Source organism: Carassius auratus, unplaced genomic scaffold (assembly GCF_003368295.1).
Source record: "Carassius auratus strain Wakin unplaced genomic scaffold, ASM336829v1 scaf_tig00006684, whole genome shotgun sequence".
In the NCBI taxonomy this organism is placed as follows: domain Eukaryota; kingdom Metazoa; phylum Chordata; class Actinopteri; order Cypriniformes; family Cyprinidae; genus Carassius; species Carassius auratus.
The window spans coordinates 111,938-132,032 of record NW_020523777.1 but is presented as its reverse complement, the minus strand read 5'-3'; the positions used below and the strand labels follow the sequence as shown (position 1 = coordinate 132,032).

At 40.5% G+C, this 20,095-nt stretch overlaps 1 protein-coding gene and 1 long non-coding RNA gene across 2 annotated transcripts; both read right to left on the bottom strand.

Annotated features, from left to right (window-relative positions):
- Positions 1 to 6,075: 6,075 nt before the first annotated feature.
- LOC113071234 (uncharacterized) lies at positions 6,076 to 7,082 on the bottom strand. Its single transcript, XR_003280061.1, has 2 exons — positions 6,860 to 7,082; positions 6,076 to 6,759 (listed from the first exon to the last, which is right to left on the bottom strand). It is a non-coding gene; the product is annotated as an uncharacterized LOC113071234 (long non-coding RNA).
- A 1,465-nt stretch (positions 7,083 to 8,547) lies between these two features.
- Positions 8,548 to 12,082, bottom strand: LOC113071237 (uncharacterized). Its single transcript, XM_026244600.1, has 4 exons — positions 11,870 to 12,082; positions 11,472 to 11,718; positions 10,942 to 11,061; positions 8,548 to 10,485 (listed from the first exon to the last, which is right to left on the bottom strand). The coding sequence occupies exons 1-4, from the start codon at positions 12,080 to 12,082 to the stop codon at positions 8,882 to 8,884; spliced, it is 2,184 nt and encodes a 727-aa protein (XP_026100385.1). The 3' UTR covers positions 8,548 to 8,881.
- Positions 12,083 to 20,095: the final 8,013 nt, after the last annotated feature.

Sequence of the window (20,095 nt, the reverse complement as noted above, 5' to 3'; positions counted from 1 at the left end):
GTTCCTGCAGGTGGAAGATCATTAAATTATAGCCTATTCCCACAGCAGCTGGAATAATTAAATGTCAAAAAATAATTTTGATTGCGGATTGTAATCAAGAAAGATTATATTGAACACATGTGAATTAAATTATATTGCAGTTTTAAATGTGGTTCTGATTACAGATAGCCTGGGTTTACACACGATGTATATTTTAAAGTCAACCAGTTCGATAGGAGCATAGTTAGCTTTTTGGGTTAAAATAACTTTAATATGAAATTTGAATGATGGGATAATTAGAGATTAAACTGTACAGAAATTAAAATCAATATGCAAACACACTACTCATAGTCATCTAATGCTGATGTGGTTAACATTAATAATTTTATAAAGTATAACAATAATAATTTGCAGTGTTTGATGTGTTATGAGCTAAACAATCATTAGATTAAATCACCATTGATAGTGCAATTTATTGTAATGCTTTTTTCCTCAGTTGGTTTTAACAACGCGTGACAGACTTGTTACTTGTTCAGATGACAATATATGCTGAAAATAATTATTTGGGTCATATAATCCAAGACGTAGGCTAGAATCTGTGATTAGTAAATATAGATACACATTCACCTCAAAACTAATTCATCCGCGCTGGAGCACAACCCATACATGGAATATAATTCTGCAAGGATCTGTAATTCCAGGTTTTCAAACATAGATGAAGACAAAGAGGCAAAATTTACACACAGCAGCTTTAAATCTATGCAGTTTTCACAATCAGATACTGCATAATGCCGACTGACACACACTGAAACATACATGTACTAAGTTTAAAATGATGTTTTGGCAATGCAAAACCTATCGGTTGATTAAACTGTATCTGCTGGTGTGGTTTAACCTAGCTATCGGTGAAATCCACTCTCAGTCGACCTCTAGTCTGATCACAATCAAAGTCTTAATATACCAGTTTAGTGGAAATTTAATGGAATTATAGTGGTAGCTGATTTGGGATGATGGATGATTTCAGTGTTTTGTTTGCCATTTGTCCTCTTTCAGTTTCTGCATGCAGCAGTACAGAGACTTGAACAGAAGATTGACAGACAGATGTCAAATGAGGTACTGAGCTTTTAAAGTCACTGATCCAGGGCTCAACAATAAGAATGACCCAGGACCAGCTCACAGAACTGATACTTACCCAATATATGCTGTCAGTTCAGTTTGCGCTTACATGTTAGAATGTTTTTCAACTTTTTTTTAATTTATATATTTATATATATGATTTACAACTGATGGTAAGTATAAACTCTTATAAAATTAAAAGGTTATTTGCTGTAAATTTATCTTGTGCAGAAATCTTAATATTTTAAATAATTATTTTAGATTTAAAATGAATTGTTACATTTGCAGTATTATTGGTTTATTATGTTTACCGTGAAAATGTCACCAGTGCAGGTACAGTTCTGAACTACAAGACCAACTACACCAGCAGAAAAAAAAAAAAAAAAAAATAGAATCTTATTGCTTAACCCTGAGCTCATTATTTTGTGATGTGCTCAATGTTTGTTTTTCCATGTTTAATGTGATATTTAAAAAATTATATTATTTTCTCCTCTTAAAGTCGTCGTATGGAAGGAACTCAGCGAAGCTGAAGAATGGTCCAAAGGTTTGTCCATTAATCATTTGTTACTATTTATTGTTGATTTGAATTAATTTAGTCTCAATTAAGTGTAAGAAAGATGAAAAAACAAACAAAACAAAAAACATGATAGTTCATGAAAGTGACTGGTGAGTGACTAGAGGACAAAAGTAGACAATAGACTTTCTTCCAGTTTATTTAGCTTAACTCTCAATACAGGTACAAGTCACACAATCTGTGATCAGTTATTGGTGTTGTATTACTTTGAAGAAGACTTGCATAATATGGCTGAAAAGAGTTTTCTATCTGATCTGACACGCATTCAATTTTATCCAATCCAAATCTTGACGGTCATTTAGGACTTTTTAACTTATTTAAGACCGTGTTGATGTCGTCACTTTTGTTCTTTGTCCATTGAAGTTCAAAATAAAAATGGAATGCTGGTTTAATTGTTAAATATTTTTAATATGTTAACTGCAAAAAATAATTTGCCACACAATGAACGCATTCATTTTGACAGCCCTAGTGATAATATATTCCCCATCTCTCAGAGAGGGGTGCCTCTGCCTGCTGAAGAAAGGCAGCTGCTCTGGTCTTTGGCCCAGAGACTTGATCCACCAGTCGAGAGAAGCCCACGCTGGATCCCTCCCTGGAAATGAGGGCTGGGCAGGACAGAACTACAGCAGGCTGTCAACAGCAGCCTTCAGTCGGACAAACCTCCTGGTGGTGGACGAGGGAGAGGCAGAGGGAGAGGACGCGGCCGCAGCAGCAGATCCCAGCGTCGGTCTCAAAAACCTGATCCCAATGGAGCCCAATGGAGATGAGATCAGCACTGCATCAACAGATGATCAACAGTTGGGCCGCGTGATGAAGAACGGCTCTCAGGCTAACACTGGCTCAAAGCGTCAGCAGAAAAGAAAGAAAACCTTGGCTCAGGTGGACGAGAGGAAAACTGAACTGGAGAAGATGTCCAACAATAATGAGGCCACACTTGAACTTTAGGGTGACAACAAATGTAGGATATGGTTATTATGATGTACAGACTTGGTCTTAAAGGAAGACTCATTTTCCAACTGTTTTTTCCAACTGAGATTTACTGTTTTTGAATCCATTCAGCCGATCTCTGTGTCAGGTGGTAGCACTTTTAGCTTAGCATAGATCATTGAATCGGATTAGACCGTTAGCATCAAAAATGACCAAAGAGTTTCTATATTTTACCTATTTAACACTTCACTCTTCTGTAGTTACATTGTGTCCAAAAACGACAGAAAATGAAAAATTGTGATTTTTCTAGGCCCAAGTGGCTAGGAACTATACTCATTCAAGTGTAATAATCAAGTAACTTTGCTGCTGTACCACGAGTGCAGCAGACGCAGTGATAATACACAGCCCCTGAAAATAGTCTCAGCTAGTTTGTGTAGTTGCAGCAATAGCAGAGTTGCTGGGGACTATTTTCAGGCACTGCATTATATCACTGCGCAGATATCCTAATGGTTTTTGGCATAAAATATATATATATATATATATATATATATATATATATATATATATATATATATATATATATATATATATATATATATATATATATATTTTTTTTTTTTTTTTTTTTTTTTTTTTTTTTTTTGACCCATACAATGTACAGGTGCTGGTCATATAATTAGAATATCATCAAAAAGTTGATTTCAATAATTCCATTCAAAAAGTGAAACTTGTATATTATATTCATTACACACATACTGATATATTTCAAATGTTTATTTCTTTTAATTTTGATGTTTATAACTGAAAGTCCCAAATTAAGGATCTCAGAAAATTTGAATATTGTGAAAAGGTTCAATATTGAAGACACCTGGTGCCACACTCTAATCAGCTAATTAACTCAAAACACCTGCAAAGGCCTTTAAATGGTCTCTGTCTAGTTCTGTAGGCTACACCATCATGGGAAAGACTGATGACTTGACAGTTGTCCAAAAGACAACCATTGACACCTTGCACAAGGAGGGCAAGACACAAAAGGTCATTGCAAAAGAGGCTGGCTGTTCACAGAGCTCTGTATCCAAGCACATTAATAGAGAGGGGAAGGGAAGGAAAAGATGTGGTAGAAAAAAAGAGTACAAGCGGTAGGGATAACCGCACACTGGAGAGGATTGTGAAACAAAACCCATTCAAAAATGTGGGGGAGATTCACAAAGAGTGGACTGCAGCTGGAGTCAGTGCTTCAAGAATCACTACTCACGTACGCAAGACATGGGTTTCAGCTGTCGCATTCCTTGTGTCAAGCCAAAACAGACAGCATCAGAATCGTCTTGCTTCAGAAAAGACTGGACTGCTGCTGAGTGGTCCACAGTTTTGTTCTCTGATGAAAATACATTTTGCATTTCCTTTGGATATCAGGGTCCCAAAGTCTGGAGGAAGAGAGGAGAGGCACAATCCACGTTGCTTGAGGTCCAGTGTAAAGTTTCCACAGTCAGTGATGGTTTGCCGTGCCCGTGTCATCTGCTGGTGTTTGTCTAATGTGTTTTCTGAGGTCAAAGGTCAACGCAGCCATATACCAGGAAGTTTTAGAGCACTTCATGCTTCCTGCTACTGACAAACTCTATGGAGATGCATATTTCATTTTAGAACAGGACTTGGCACCTGCACACAGTGCCAAAGCTACCAGTACCATGGTATCCCTGTTCTTAATTGGCCAGCAAACTCACATGACCTTAACCCCATAGAAAATCTATGGGGTATTGTGAAGAGGAAGATGCAATAAGCCAGACCCAACAATGCAGAAGAGCTGAAGGCCACTATCAGAGCAACCTGGGGTCTCATAACACCTGAGCAACGCCACAGAATGATCGACTCCATGCCACGCCGCATTGCTGCAGTAATTCAGGCAAAAGGAGCCCCAACTAAGTATTGAGTGCTGTCCATACTCAAACTTTTTATTTTAACACTTTTTTTGTTGAGTCAAGATTTCTAAAAATCCTTTCTTTGAATTGGTCTTAAGTTATATTGTAATTTTCTGAGATACTGAATTTGGGATTTTCCTTTATTGCCAGTTATAATCATCAAAATTAAAATAAACAATTAAAATATATCCGTCTGTGTGTAGTTTCACTTTTTAAACGGAAGTTTCACTTTTTAAATGGAATTAGTGAAATAAATCAACTTGTTGATGAAATTTGAATTATATGACCACCACCTGCATTTTTGGTTATTGCTACAGATATACCCCAGAGACTTAAGACTGTTTTTGTGCTCCAGGGTCACATATATCATTTTCATTCTAGATCAGTGTTTCAAATTAACATGCCCCTCCAGCGTCATAATTCAGTAACTGGTGTATTTGTCAACTCAGTCATTTAATGTGCTTGGGATTTGTAATTACATTTCTAACTCCACCTGAAGGGTACGTTATCTTGCCATGTTGTAAAAAGGTAAAAAAAAAAAAAAAAAAAAAAAAGTAAGTAAGTTACACTATAAACTGACTCCAATTTGGAAATGTAAATTTAAGACAGAACTTTGAAACAATGTATGCCTCTCTGTCTTTTAACTGTAACGTATCAAAATATGTATGTGTGTATAAATGGTTTTTAATTTTCAAATAAATTGTACTATTGTAACAAGTATTCAGTGTTTTTTTTTTTTTTTTTTTTTTTTTTTGAAATACCAGTGTTGTATGAAGTGGATTAGTGATTTGCCTTTTTATTTTTCTCACAGTAATGATTGGAAGCCCCTTGAGGAAAGTGTGGATCCCGCTGTCTGTGTACAAGGAGGTGTTTCAGCAGGTGGAGCCTCAGAAGGCTGTTGTGCCTTCACGCTCTCTTCCCCATCAGCACACTGTCCTGCAGTGCGGTCACAGGAAACCCTGACAAAGGCATCCAGCAACTCGACCCCAACAAAAAAGAAGCTCTTCGAGCTTAATACAGTCTCAAGTTCACGTTTCGGACTGAGGTGGCTCTCTGGTCTTGTGCACAAAGTGTTAAGTCATTGGGCCCCAAAAGGCTTTAATTGAGTGTTTTTGTACGTAGTGAGGCACTTACCTGTATATCCAGTGAATGCTCTTTATAATTGAATTTAAATAATTGTTTATGCATTGATGCATAAACCTTTAAGAGAGAATTAGTGAAGGTTTTATTTATTTTTTTAAACCCAGTTTAGTCCCAGATTCGATTTGTGTGCCATTACCATTAATAAATGTCATGAAAATGTTCATGTTTTTAAAACTAGATTTTATTTTACATTCAGAGTTTCTAGCTGAGATGTTCCCACAGTTTGACGTCGGCGTGAGGGGGGGGGGGTCGTGGGCACAGTGTCTTGGAGTGATAAATAATGTCACCAAAGACCTCAAGAAAAAAGCTGAAAAAACATCACATCTGCAAACAGAGGTGTGTCTACTAGTTTTCTGCTAGCACTTATTTCACCTGCAAAATGTTTCCTCCATCAATAATTGAAGGGGCAAAAAACACCGATTAATCATTGCTACTGTGCTTCATTTCAGGTTTGTGACACAAGAAGTGATAGTTCATACTCCGGAGGATCTGACACTCATACTCTGTGCAACGTGACTTGTTAACCTAAACCTGTTTTATTCACTTCACTCATCTAATCATCTAAACTGACACTATGTTCGAAACTGAAGTGCAAATACCTGTTTTGACAACAGCTGTCAAATTTTTTTCTCTCTTTTCTATAGCTGCTAAGTTTCATTGGAGAGAAAAGTTTTGAAAACTGAATATATTAACAATTATTTTGTTCACAATACATATATTAACCATTTTTGCTCAAACATCTCTATATATATATATTAATGTACATTTCATATTGCCAAATAAAAGTCTTTTTTTCAGATTTCCTGTTTAAAACCAATAAACATTGAAGAAACAAACCAGTAAAATCACAAATTAAATGAAATACTAATCTCATTCTAGAAGAACACACAGTAACAGCTACTGACAGCATTTCTTGACACAAACAGTCACCGTGTACAAACACCTCTCCAAATGATACTCCGTACTAGCGTATCCCTCTCTTGATGCCCATCTTGCGCTCATATCGAAACTTGCGTATGGTACTGTTTATAGCGCCCACGCAAACCTTCCAGTCGCTTCCGTCTTCCTCCAGCCTCATCCAGGGAAAGCGCTCCAGCAGGTGCTCTGAAGAAGAGCAGGAACAGAGAACTAGACCTTATTCAAAACAACCTCTTTTCCAGCATCCAAATTAGCTGAGTACAGTACGGCTGATCAGACATCTCACCTCGGAGCGCAGAGATCTTGTTGTGGTCCAGGGCCTGAATGCCACGCCGCATCCCGCCGTACACATTGCTGCGCACCAGGACATCCTCTGGGAAGATGAACTTAATGAGGTATCGAGCGATGAGTTCAGGACGTGTTCGCAGATGTGCTGCAGACAAGGCAAACTCAGGAACCTTCACATCCCGATGAGGGGGGCCCAGATACACTGGAAAAGCAGACCAAAATAAGACTAGAACCTGGGTGCGCACAAAAAGTGAAATGACATCCATTCTGTTATTTAGCCATTAATTTTCCTGAAGACTATCATTGTAAAATATCTATTGACAAACATGCCATTTTAGTTTTTAAAAAGTCGTCAATCGAGCACAATTCAAGTTCGTGACCTCCTGACCTCAAAGTCCAACCCCTAATAGGAGCTGCATTTCTATTTCATTCAGCACTGACCGCTGTTTATGAAGGTATTTTTGATTCAAATTAACTGAGCACCTGTGGCAGTGCGATTTGTAGTTGTAGAGAAAAGCCACACATGTGTATCAGTAAATTTGAAGTCACAGAGTGAAATGTTTTAAGAGTTGCAAACCTGTAGCCTTTTTTGCTCTCCCACAAACACAACACAACAGTTACACATTCTCAAATTCTTCATTGCAGGTGCACAAATCCTATTCTACAAATCACACATTTAGAAACTCGTACGCTCACATTTTTGAAACAATTGCTGCAGTGAATGTGGTGCAAAACGCATTTACACACCCGCATCAAGAAATGTGCAGTCGTGGAGAAATGTTGAACATCCGCAAATCAGTACGTGAATTCATCAAATGAGAGTTGCACACTTGTAGAATATTTTCTCAGAATGTCTTGTATATTTTTCTAACACAAACACAAAGTACATAACTACAGCTTCTTGAATCTGCTGCGATGAAGCTCAAACACTGTTTTTTCGCTTTCAAGCGACAAGTTTCGCGCTCTCCCTTTTGCACCGAGATATTTGGTTCAAAAGTGATTTGTGCATCTGTAGAGGTAGTGGGCGGGACTGTTTAGAGATTACAGAATTTCAGCCAATCAGAAGAGCTACTGAGCCAGTAGATATACGCCCCAAGCAGTTTTACGCCCCTGTTGTTCCTCATGCGTCCAGTAGGGGGAGGCTGCAGACCTATGACCTACTGTAAAATGTATTATTTATATATATTTATAAACTGTTTTTATATACAGAGATTGACTGATATATGATGTTGTGAATTTATATTAAGTTATATTTAGATATTAACCATATTCAGGCCATTAGACATACAGTACTGTGTAATCATATGGATCCTAAATGAAATGATTGTTTTACAATTCACAATTGCTCGTTATACAGCAACAGAACATGTTCTACATAGCATTTTATGAAGACCAACAAAATTTAACAATTTTCTAAAGTTCCAAGGGTCATTTAAAAGAAAGACAATATTGTTGTTCACAAAAAAAAATTATTAACACCATGACTTGGTTATTTCTTAACAGCATGACTCCTGTAGATGACTCTCCAATGGTTTGCCACTCTTCTTTAATTGTTTCTTTATCCTGCGGTCAAAGTGATCCCACTCACTGATAAAAATAAATAAAAAAGCAAAAGTTGCATAGTGGTAGAAAACGTCTCGGTTACGTCTGTAACCTCGGTTCCCCTAGAAGGGAACGAGACGATGCGTCGATAACGCTTTGGGAACGCATTCTGCGTGAGTGCGTCTGAAGCATCCATGTCAACTAGTCCAATGGCGAGAGTGAGCGTCAGGAGTGACGTCACGACCAGGAATTGATAAAAACCCCAACCGGAGCAACCGGTGTTAGCTTCGACAGTGCCGAAGCAAGTCGATCACAGGAATGAAGGAAGTATGGCAGGGAGACGCATCGTCTCGTTCCCTTCTCGGGGAACCGAGGTTACAGACGTAACCGAGACGTTCCCCATCGAGGGAGAGACGATGCGTCGATAACGCTTTGGGAACGAGAATACCCAAACCGCCATATTACAAGTGCCTGAGTGTCAGACAGAAAACCCAACGCCTCTAGAATTAAAAACCTGAGACCCGGGAGTAGCGTCCAGGTCTAGGCTATAAAACCTGACGAATGTGAGTGGCGAGGACCAGCCTGCCGCATCACAAACATCCTGAAGAGAGGCCCCAGATAATAAGGCTCTAGAGGCCACCATACTCCTAGTAGAATGAGCTCTGACCCCCAAAGGGCACGGTAGGTCAGAAGACTCATAGGCAAGAAGGATAGCCCCAACTATCCACTTACTAAGTGTCTGTTTAGTGGCAGGAAGACCTATCTTAGGTGACCCGAAACAAACAAACAGCTGATCGGATTTCCGAAAAGAAGAAGTCCGATGAACGTAAGTGTCCAATGCTCGCACCGGGCACAAGAGGTTAGACTTTTCCTGGTCCGACGATGCAAACGGGGGAGGACAGAAAGCCTGCAGAACAATAGGTCTCGGAACAACGGTCGGTACCTTAGGGACGTATCCCTGCTTCGGGTAGAGAAATGCTTTGACCATCCCAGGTGCAAATTCAAGGCAGGTGGGAGAAACCGAGAGAGCCTGAAGGTCTCCGACTCTTTTAAGGGACGAAATAGCAAGGAGAAAAGTAGTCTTAAACGAAAGAAACTTCTCAGAGACCAAATCTAGGGGCTCAAACGGAGCCCTAGAAAGGCCTTCTAAAACTATAGCCAGGTCCCAGGCCGGCACTCTAGAACGAGTTGCAGGTCTCAGCCTCAAGGTGCCACGAAGGAAACGAGAGATAAGAGGGTCTCGACCCAGAGATGCACCACCCACTTGGGCGTGGAAAGCCGAGATGGCCGCCACGTAAACTTTTAAGGTGGATGGACATAGACCAGAAGCGAAGCGGTCTTGTAAAAACTCAAGAACTGAGCCAACAGAGCAGTGGACGGGGTCACACTGATGTTGGTAACACCAAGAAGAAAAAACATTCCATTTGAGTCTATAAAGTTTCCTCGTAGCTGGAGCTCTGGAGCTAAGAATGGTCTCCACAACCTCAGTTGAGAGACCACTCTCTATGAGTTGCGCCCCCTCAGAGGCCACACCCAAAGCTTCCAAATCTCTGGCCGGGGGTGAAATATAGTGCCCCCGGCCTGAGATAGAAGGTCTTTCCTGATCGGGATCTCCAAGGGAGAACCGTCGAGGAGATGAATCAGGTCCGCAAACCAGATTCGACTCGGCCAGTGTGGAGCTACGAGAAGTAGACTTACTCCGTCCTGGCGGACTCTCTCCAGAACTCCTGGGAGCAGAGCAACAGGGGGAAAGGCGTACAGACGTAGCCTCGGCCACGTCTGTACCATAGCGTCCAACCCCAGGGGGGCTGGATGAGTAAGGGAGAACCATAGTGGACAGTGCGTCGTGTACTGAGAAGCGAACAGATCCACTTCTGCTTGGCCATAACATTCCCATATGAGCTCCACCACCTCCGGGTGAAGCCTCCATTCCCCTGGCCTCAGCACCTGCCTCAACAGGGTGTCTGCTCCAATATTCTGAGTCCCTGGTATATACATCGCCCTCAGAGAGCGTAATTTCCCCAGAGACCACAGGAGGATCTGGTGCGCTAATTTGCAGAGTGGGCGCGAGCGCAGACCCCCCTGACGGTTGATGTAAGAGACCACCGATGTATTGTCTGTGCGGACCAGCACATGATGGTCCCTCAGGTCTGGCAGGAAGTGCCTCAAAGCTTTGAAGACAGCCATCATCTCCAGGCAGTTGATGTGCCAAGAGTGATGATGGCTCTCCCACAGACCCTGAGCTGAGCGGCCTTCCATTACCGCTCCCCAGCCGGTAAGGGAAGCATCTGTCGAGATGGTAACCCGATGACAAAGAGCTCCCAATACCGGACCCTGGGACAGGAACCAGTGTTCTCTCCATATGACCAAGGCGCGGAGACACCGCCGCGTGATCTTGATCGTACGAAGTGGGTTTCCCCTCGGGGAGAACCCTCTGGTCCTGAGCCACCACTGTAAAGGTCTCATGCCCAGCAGGCCAAAGGGGATCACATTGGACGCTGCTGCCATGAGACCCAACAATCTCTCGAACTGTTTTACAGTGCGTGACTGGCCTAGCTTTAGCTCCGAAGTGGCTGCGAGGATGTTGGCTACACGAGCGGGCGAAAGAGAGGCTCGCATCGTGACCGAATCCCATACCACCCCAAGAAAAGTGGTCCTCTGTAATGGAGATAGCACACTCTTCTTGGTATTGAGCCTCAAACCCAACTTTTGCATATGAGCGAGGACGACATCTCGATGCCGAACCGCCAACTGTTCTGATTCTGCTAAAATCAACCAGTCGTCCAGGTAATTCAGAATACGTATGCCCTGCAGCCTGAGCGGAGCCAGAGCTGCATCTACGCATTTCGTGAATGTGCGGGGTGAGAGAGCTAGACCGAAGGGAAGTACTCGATACTGGTATTCTTTGCCCCCGAAAGAAAACCTTAGGAACTTCCTGTGCTGAGGGAGGATGGAGATATGGAAGTACGCATCTTTTAGGTCTATTGTGACGAACCAGTCCTCGGATCTGATTTGAGTCACGATCTGTTTGAGTGTCAGCATCTTGAATTTTAATTTCTGAACTGTACGATTCAACAGACGAAGATCTAAAATGGGACGCAGCCCTCCATCCTTTTTTGGAACAATGAAATAACGGCTGTAAAAACCCGATGCCCTGTCGGGAGGATACACCTGCTCTATAGCATTTTTCGCTAAAAGAGATTTCACTTCTTGCTCCATGACCAGAGCCTGCTCGGGATGCACTACTGTGAGCAACACCCCGTTGTAGCGTGGGGGACGAGAACCGAACTGGATTCTGTAGCCCTTCTCTACTATCTGCAGGACCCATTGAGATATATTCGGCAGACTTTTCCATTCTGTCAGACATTCTACTAAGGGAACCAGCCTCTCGAGGCTGGCCTCTGGTGTAATTAGAACAGCTAGTTCGGGGACCTGAAGCCGAAGCGCAGGAACCACCCGAGCTAACTGCTCTTGGACCCCCCTCAGAGGGAGCGAGCCTGACGCAGCGTCTGGGAGACACAGCGCCAGAGACCCGCTGGAGACCGCTGCGCCCCGAGGCACCAAGGGTGGCGGGGTTGGCAGGACGGCCCCGTGAGAGCACCGAGACCGGACGGGCACCGTATACTGAGGTGTACACCGCACTGTCTCGATTGGGGCTGCCCTCACAGGTCTGACCCATTTGGCGTCAGGACCTTTTCTTCTGAGCCGAAGCTTTCTTAGCGAGAAGAACGGTCCTCAGATCCGGCTTCTGCTTAGATTGCTTTGGCTGTGAGTGCTGGCTCGGTCCCCGTGATTTTTGAGGAGGAGCGCGAGACGCAACACTCTCTTTTTGAAAAACACGATATGAGGAGCATGATGGCTGGGGCTGCCTTGCACGCCCAGCAGCATCAGGATTAGAACGGCGAGGGAGAAAACTTTTAAAAGCTTCAGATTGCTTTTTATTTTCTTGAAATCTTTCAACCACTTCATTCACAGCATCACCAAACAGACCTTCATGAGAAATGGGAGCGTCTAAAAGAAAAGATCTATCTTTATATTTAATATCTGAAAGATTAAGCCAAAGGTGTCTTTCTGTAGAAACCAAAGCAGCCATAGATCTACCAATAGCACGTGCTGTTTCTTTAGTCGCCCTGAGAGATAAATCCGTAGCCCGACGAAGTTCGCGAATTTCGTCACGGCTGACTCCCTCACTGTTATCTAACTCCCCCAGCAGCTCAGCCTGATAAGCCTGAAGCAAAGCCATCGAGTGAAGGCAAGCTCCAGCCTGACCTGCTGCTGTGTAAGCTTTACCCACTAAATTAGATGTGATCTTTAAAGGCTTCGTGGGCAAAGTCGGGTTCTTAATAGATGACGCTGAACCAGGGGAAAGATAGCTCGCGAGCGTCTGCTCCGCCCGGGGCATCGCCTCATAACCATTTTCTTTCAGCCCTCTTATATCAGAATAAATGCGCACTTGAGGGCTGAAAAGACGTGATGAATATGGCTTATTCCACGATCTAGACAGCTCACTGTGAAGATCAGGGAAAAAAGGGAGACCCCGTGATGTAGGCGATGTTTTAGAAGACAGAAAACGCTCGTCTAATTTGCTTTTAGGACGAGCGCTCTGTTTATCAGATGGCCAAGATATATGTAATTTATCTACAGCTCGTGTTAATACATCAACCAACTCCTCATATGCTGGGGAAAGAGATGGCGAATCCTCTTCCCCCCTGATTGTGTCACCTTCACTGCCCGTTACATCTAACTCCTCGGAGCTAGAGCAACGAAGCAATGGGCTCTCCCCCCGGGCGGAAGAAGCCGCGGGGCGGGCTTCCGACACCGGAGTTTGAGCTATGGATCTCCCAGGTAAGGGAGGAGAAAGAGCCCTCGGACCCGTCTCCAACCCCGCTGAGAGATCCATTTGCGAACCCCAGGAATGCACTCTCCGTTCTGCCTCGGCAGAAGCGGGTCCTGCACCCTGAGGAGCGCGAGGCTCGCCGCTCTTCTCATCAAAGAGTGACAAGCGGGAGCGGAGCATGCGAAGCGAAAGCTTCTCACAATGCGGGCAATCAGTCTCCTCGAAGGCTGATAACGCATGCTCCACTCCCAAACAAACTACACAAAGCTCGTGTGTATCCCCACCCGTTAAATAACGCGGGCAGGGAGAAGCACACGGTTTGAATAGTTGCTTAGCCATAGTATATAAACTTTGCACAAGACAACAGTAAATATGACAGACAGGTTTGACACAGATCGCTTGCTGAGGCACAGAAAGCTAACACCGGTTGCTCCGGTTGGGGTTTTTATCAATTCCTGGTCGTGACGTCACTCCTGACGCTCACTCTCGCCATTGGACTAGTTGACATGGATGCTTCAGACGCACTCACGCAGAATGCGTTCCCAAAGCGTTATCGACGCATCGTCTCTCCCTCGATGGGGAACAATGGTTATTTATAAATAATGGCAGGATGTCATGTTTCAATTTTTTTTTTCCTTTATAGGATCCTTACAGTACCTTGCGTCAATGACAGGTCCTCGAAGGAATTTCTCCTCAGCCTCCAAGATCGACACATCTTTCACAACAGCAAGAGCACAGATGATGGACTACCAGAGAAAGATTTATCACAGCCCAAATAAGCCAAGCATCATTTTGCTTTTTTTTTTTTTTACAACAAAATCCAAAGTTCCTTTTCTATATTAAGCACAAAACTATTATTTTATAGAAATTATCTAACATTATGGATAAACTATTTGACATTAAAAACAATGTGTATATGACACCATGCAGAGCACAACTAACACACAAGACCATACCTCTGGAAAAGGGACATCCATAATGAATCTGATCTGGTCACTGTGGGTGTGTGTAGGTGTGCCATCCAAAATTGAAGTCATCTGAGTGTAGATAACATCAATTCGCTCCTGATCTTCAATGAACAATTTTGATGGAACACTTGGAAAAAGTGTCAAGTCACTTTGATTGTTTTTTTTTTTTTTGTCCATTGATGATAGACTGTGGTTAGTTAAGTTTGATTCAGACAGAACATCTGACTCAATCAAGTACTTTTGCCTCTCGAAATAAACTGATCCATCTTTTGAATTGATATCGCTATTCTTTCTTATTTAATTGATCAATCTTTTATAAATAATAAATGTTGCATCATTACACAATACAATCAACAACAAGTACTTTAGCAGATTATTTAACATACCTCATCCGTATCGCTTCAAGAAGGTCTGCTGCTATCATACATATAGATATGGTCTGCTGTTCTTATAAATGACTGGGCTCATATACTAATATACTGCCTTCCCCTACTGGACGCATGAGGAACAACAGGGGCGTAAAACTGCTTGGGGCGTATATCTACTGGCTCAGTAAGCTCTTCTGATTGGCTGAAATTCTGTAATCTCTAAACAGTCCCGCCCACTACCTCTACAGATGCACAAATCACTTTTGAACCAAATATCTCGGTGCAAAAGGGAGAGCGTGAAACTTGTCGCTTGAAAGCGAAAAAACAGTGTTTGAGCTTCATCGCAGCAGATTCAAGAAGCTGTAGTTATGTACTTTGTGTTTGTGTTAGAAAAATATACAAGACATTCTGAGAAAATATTCTACAAGTGTGCAACTCTCATTTGATGAATTCACGTACTGATTTGCGGATGTTCAACATTTCTCCACGACTGCACATTTCTTGATGCGGGTGTGTAAATGCGTTTTGCACCACATTCACTGCAGCAATTGTTTCAAAAATGTGAGCGTACGAGTTTCTAAATGTGTGATTTGTAGAATAGGATTTGTGCACCTGCAATGAAGAATTTGAGAAGGTGTAACTGTTGTGTTGTGTTTGTGGGAGAGAAAACAAGGCTACAGGTTTGCAACTCTTAAAACATTTCACTCTGTGACTTCAAATTTACTGATACACATGTGTGGCTTTTCTCTACAACTACAAATCGCACTGCCACAGGTGCTCAGTTAATTTGAATCAAAAATACCTTCATAAAAACTCCCATCTGCCAAGTCTTTGCATAGCTATGATAGGAGACACTGGCTTCTAACAACAGCTTAAAAAAAAAAAAACAGTTAAACCTAAAAATAAATGTGCACCACCCAAAAACCAATATCGAACAAGCATATGTCCTAAACTCCTGAAACATCTGTGTCTCATATTAACCTCGTATTCAGTCAATGTATTTTATGAAAGATATCAATTAAACCTGTGTGCGTGTGTGAAAATATTCAGATGTAACCCCGCTATAATCATTAACAATTTTGTAATTAACTTTAATTTAAACTTTTTTTTTTCTCAGTAACTGTAACTGATTACAATAACATTTATTTTGTAATTAAATTACACCATGTTCCAAATTATTATGCAAATGACATATCAACAGGATTTCGGTACAGTAAAGAGTAAACTTTTTGTTTGTGTTGTCTTTTTACATAATTTCAGGTAACTGGTATCAATCTCAGACTGGTTTGGTGAATAGTTTGCCAGGTCATCTTAGGTAAATGGAAATATTACTTAAAGAGCGTGTTCCACATTATTAAGAAAGTCACAGTTATCATGAAATTTGGTGAGGAAGAAAGATCTTTCTGAAGATGAAAAGTATGAAACAATGCAATGTCTTGCAAAAGGCATCAAAACAAACAATATTTAGCAAAAAACAAATAGAGATTATTGAACTGTCAAACAATTTGTGAGTAACTTAGAGCACATAAGATCTTGGTCAGATGAAGATTTATTAAGGAAAGTTTCTGTCAAACAAATAAACTGTATTGTAATGCCAGCTGTAAAAAAGTCACTGCTGAGCAGCAGACAGGTGTTTGAAGCTACTGGAGTCTCAAGATCCTCTCCATGCAGACTGGCACTTGTGTGTAAAGCTGTGTTTCAGTCACTGCTAACCAAACCTCACAAAGAGAAACCTGCACAGTGGCTGTAGAAACACATTTTCTGTTTAGCACCATGTTATTTATGCAGCATAGGATAGCATGTTATCCTGCATGAAAAATATTTTATTTCCTATAACCGTATTCTTAATTTTATACCACAACAGAAAATAGTCAGTTATGAACTCCACATAACTTGCAGAAATCATTTTGACACCCTAAAATTACCTTACATTTCACTTCCCAATATTCCAAACCAAATCATCACCCAACAACCTTCTTGCTGATGTTGCATTTATCTGGACCATTCCTTGTACAGAAGCATTTGTAAATTAATAATACTACTCAAAAACCAGTCTTCCTGTGTTTCTACAGCCATTGTGCAGATTTCTCTTTGTGAGGTTTGGTTAGCAGTGACTGAAATGCGGCTGCGTGCGCACAGATTATGAATTTGTGGGTACGGATTCAAAAAACGAAGGTAGGCTACGGTTTACAAAATCTGAGTGCACAGATTGGAAATTCATGGGTACGGTTTATAAATCTGTGGGCTTGATTTGTTAAACCGAGTAAACAGTTTACGGATTTGAGTGTACGGTTTACAAACTGAAGGGACGGACTACAAAACCGTCGCCACAGATTGTATTTTTTCTCCTACAGGTGACCTCCCGGGCTCCGTAGTACAGCATTTGGCAAAAGGACAAAGAAAAGCAATTGGCAAATAGAGAGAGAAAACCGATGGCAAATGCATTTTTGTGTGATTTAAAATGTGCATTTAAAAAGATTGATTAACATATTTTTTATTGTTTTATTAATCTACGTTTTAAAATGTAAAAAATGTGGACAATATCACTTAACACTAGTTTGGCAAACAAGGGTTTGCTCATAAAACAAGCCAAAACCAATTTGAAGCATCTTAACAAGTATAGCCATTGCAGAAAATGTATTATAGAGATGCAGTAATATAAAACTCTGGAAGCGCAATTGACTGACTTATCACATGTTTAACATATTATTACAATGCCCTTCTTAGATAGTTTATAGTGAAATATAGGAGTATGCTCAACATGCAGAGACAGAGAACTAAACAAACATACCCCTTCGGGTCATGAAACACCCTGACTAACACAATTCTCTGACACCCTGACTAACATATTCTCCAGAATGCGGTGATGACGGATTCATAATATCATGATGAAGACCAACTGGATATTAAGACACCAGCAGCAGGACTAAAATAAAATAAAATAACCCAAACCATTCCTGTGGCTTAGAGGTGAATGTTTAGAAGATAATCTGTGCAACCTATTTTTTAAAGTGCAAAAAAAGTATGGGTTATATAGCAAGCCAGAGGTCTTAAGCTATAGAAAAACCAAAGAGTAAATGTAGACAGTTTCAACGGCAACAACATAAACAAACGTTACTGCGCATAAACGCTTTTGTGGACCTAACTTAACTTCTGGTAGACTTCCAAATAGAATCAATAACAACAGAAAAAGTCCCTCTAGATTAGATATTTTTTGATAACAAACAAAATGTTTGCTGCGTGGATCAGGCGGGCTTAATGAAAATGCAATTCATTATTTGCCAACAGGAGATGTTTTAAAGCATAGACATTAAGCGCCAGAAATAGAGGTTTCCCCAGTAACAGCTGTAAACAAAGCAGAGCTACGCTCACACTCTGCTTTATCAGGCATATAACATGCAAGTCTTCCTTCAGAAATACAGCGATATAAAAACACCTGTGCCTCGTTTTGATATTTAAACATATAAATGTAAGGAATTATTATTATTAAACGTGCAGTACTTAACGTTACTCAATGAAGCCTTTTTGAAAAAGATCAGTTTTAAAATTGTGGTGAGTCTCCAAAAATATATAAATGTATGGGAAACACATCCCACAGCACAACCACCTGAACCCAACTTCAGTCTACTCATCACCTTGCCTTTAACTGCGTTTGTAGATGGCACCGCAGCCAGACCGATATACACAACACAGACCGGAAGTTAACTTAGGTCCAGGCGCGTGCGCCCGATGAAACCGTCTATAGGAATTACTAAATTAAGTGTGAATAAACTAAAATAAAATAAATCAAACCAAACAACATTTTGTTATTTTTTTTCTGTGGCTTAGAGGTCATTGTTTAGAAGAAAACTTGTATGCTATCCTAATTTTAATAAAAAAAAAAAATGCTGGTCTAATGTTAAAACAGGTTGAATGTTTTCATCAATAAAGAAATGACGTTGATTTATTAAAAACATTACTTTGTTTAATTATTTTAACATACATTTAAATCTATGTTTGCGGCCTCCGTGTTTGGGTGTGATAGGGGCAGTTAGTGGGTGTGGTTTGAGTAGGACCGGACAAAAGCACCCTGAGTTCTGACAGCAGTTTGTGAGGATGTATCAGTGTACCTTATTCAGGTCTTTTTTCTTTTGTTCAATTTTCAGTCAGTAACAAGGTCTAGGTTTTAAAAATTGTAGCTAATGGTAGAGTACAACATAGATTTTGACAAGTATCTTATGCTGGTGTTTTAAAGACTTTGTATGATGCATTTTGTTATAGATCACCATAAATACGCAGCTCCTTTTCTTCTGTTTAACTTCTCTACCGCTGTGACAAAACTCTAGTTTTCCTAAATTGTAATGAGACTACAACATCGATTTTGACATCTATCTTTTTGCTTAATGTTTGCTTCTGATACTTTTTTTGTTTAGATAATGGTAAGAAGTAAACATTTTCTCTTTTCTTTTCTAACTGATAACAAACTCTAAATTGTATTTAAATTGTAATGTTACAAGATTTTGAATGCCACTGGCTGTTTCACAAACATCTGATACTTTTTTGTTTGTTTTAGATAGATGGTCAGTAAAAAACTCTAACTAGTTATTAGTTTACCAATTCACAATTTAAAGTTTAAAGCAAATAGCTTTCGAACAGTTTTCAATGGCCAACACAAAAACACATTCCCAGACAATCATAAATTCCTTATGAATTGATTATTGGATGAACAGATGTCTTGTTAGATTGGAATGGGGGGTGACCAGAAAGAGATGTCCAAACAGGTGTCCACTGTGGTGGGTTGGGGGCAATGCCTGATTGATCCATTTTTCATTTTGGTTGATCCAAAATGAGCGATTGCCCGTGGTCACCTGTGGTTATGAGTCATCCAAAAACATTTTTTATGATATTCTGGTTGCGTTCGGTCGGTCGTTAAATTATATAGTACTACACTCAATTTTGAAATACATAGGCCTACACTTTATTGGCTGAATAACTGGCGCAAAGATGACACACAAGCTCAGTCTTAGTGGTGGAAATTTTGATTCGAAGAGTTTGAAAAAGATTGTCTTATGGGTTATGTCTTAAGTCAATGAACGTATTCTGCATGACCATATTTTGGATCCCTTAACCCTTGTCATAGTTAATAGTTACTTAATAGTGAGAATTGGTCCTCAGACAATAGAGTGATATCATTTAATATATTTTATTACACATATTTTAGCATATAATTTGATTAAATATTTTATATATCACATTAAATTCCATGATAGAATAAAAGGAAATAAAAAAATAAAGTAGCATACAAATCCTCAAAATGAATCGTTTTAATTGATGAGTAATTTATGCTGTGAAGCTCAACCAAACCTGAGTTTGCTAATGTCTGAGTCCTCATCTTTGATCTCGGGCACGAACAGTACATCTCCTATAGGTCCATTTTCATTCCGGTAGACTTTTTCCTGTTGGATTCTTAAACACGGGGGGATCGTTCGAATCAATGACTTTCACTGCCACTTTGGCAGTGTTTGGTTTTGGTTTGGTAC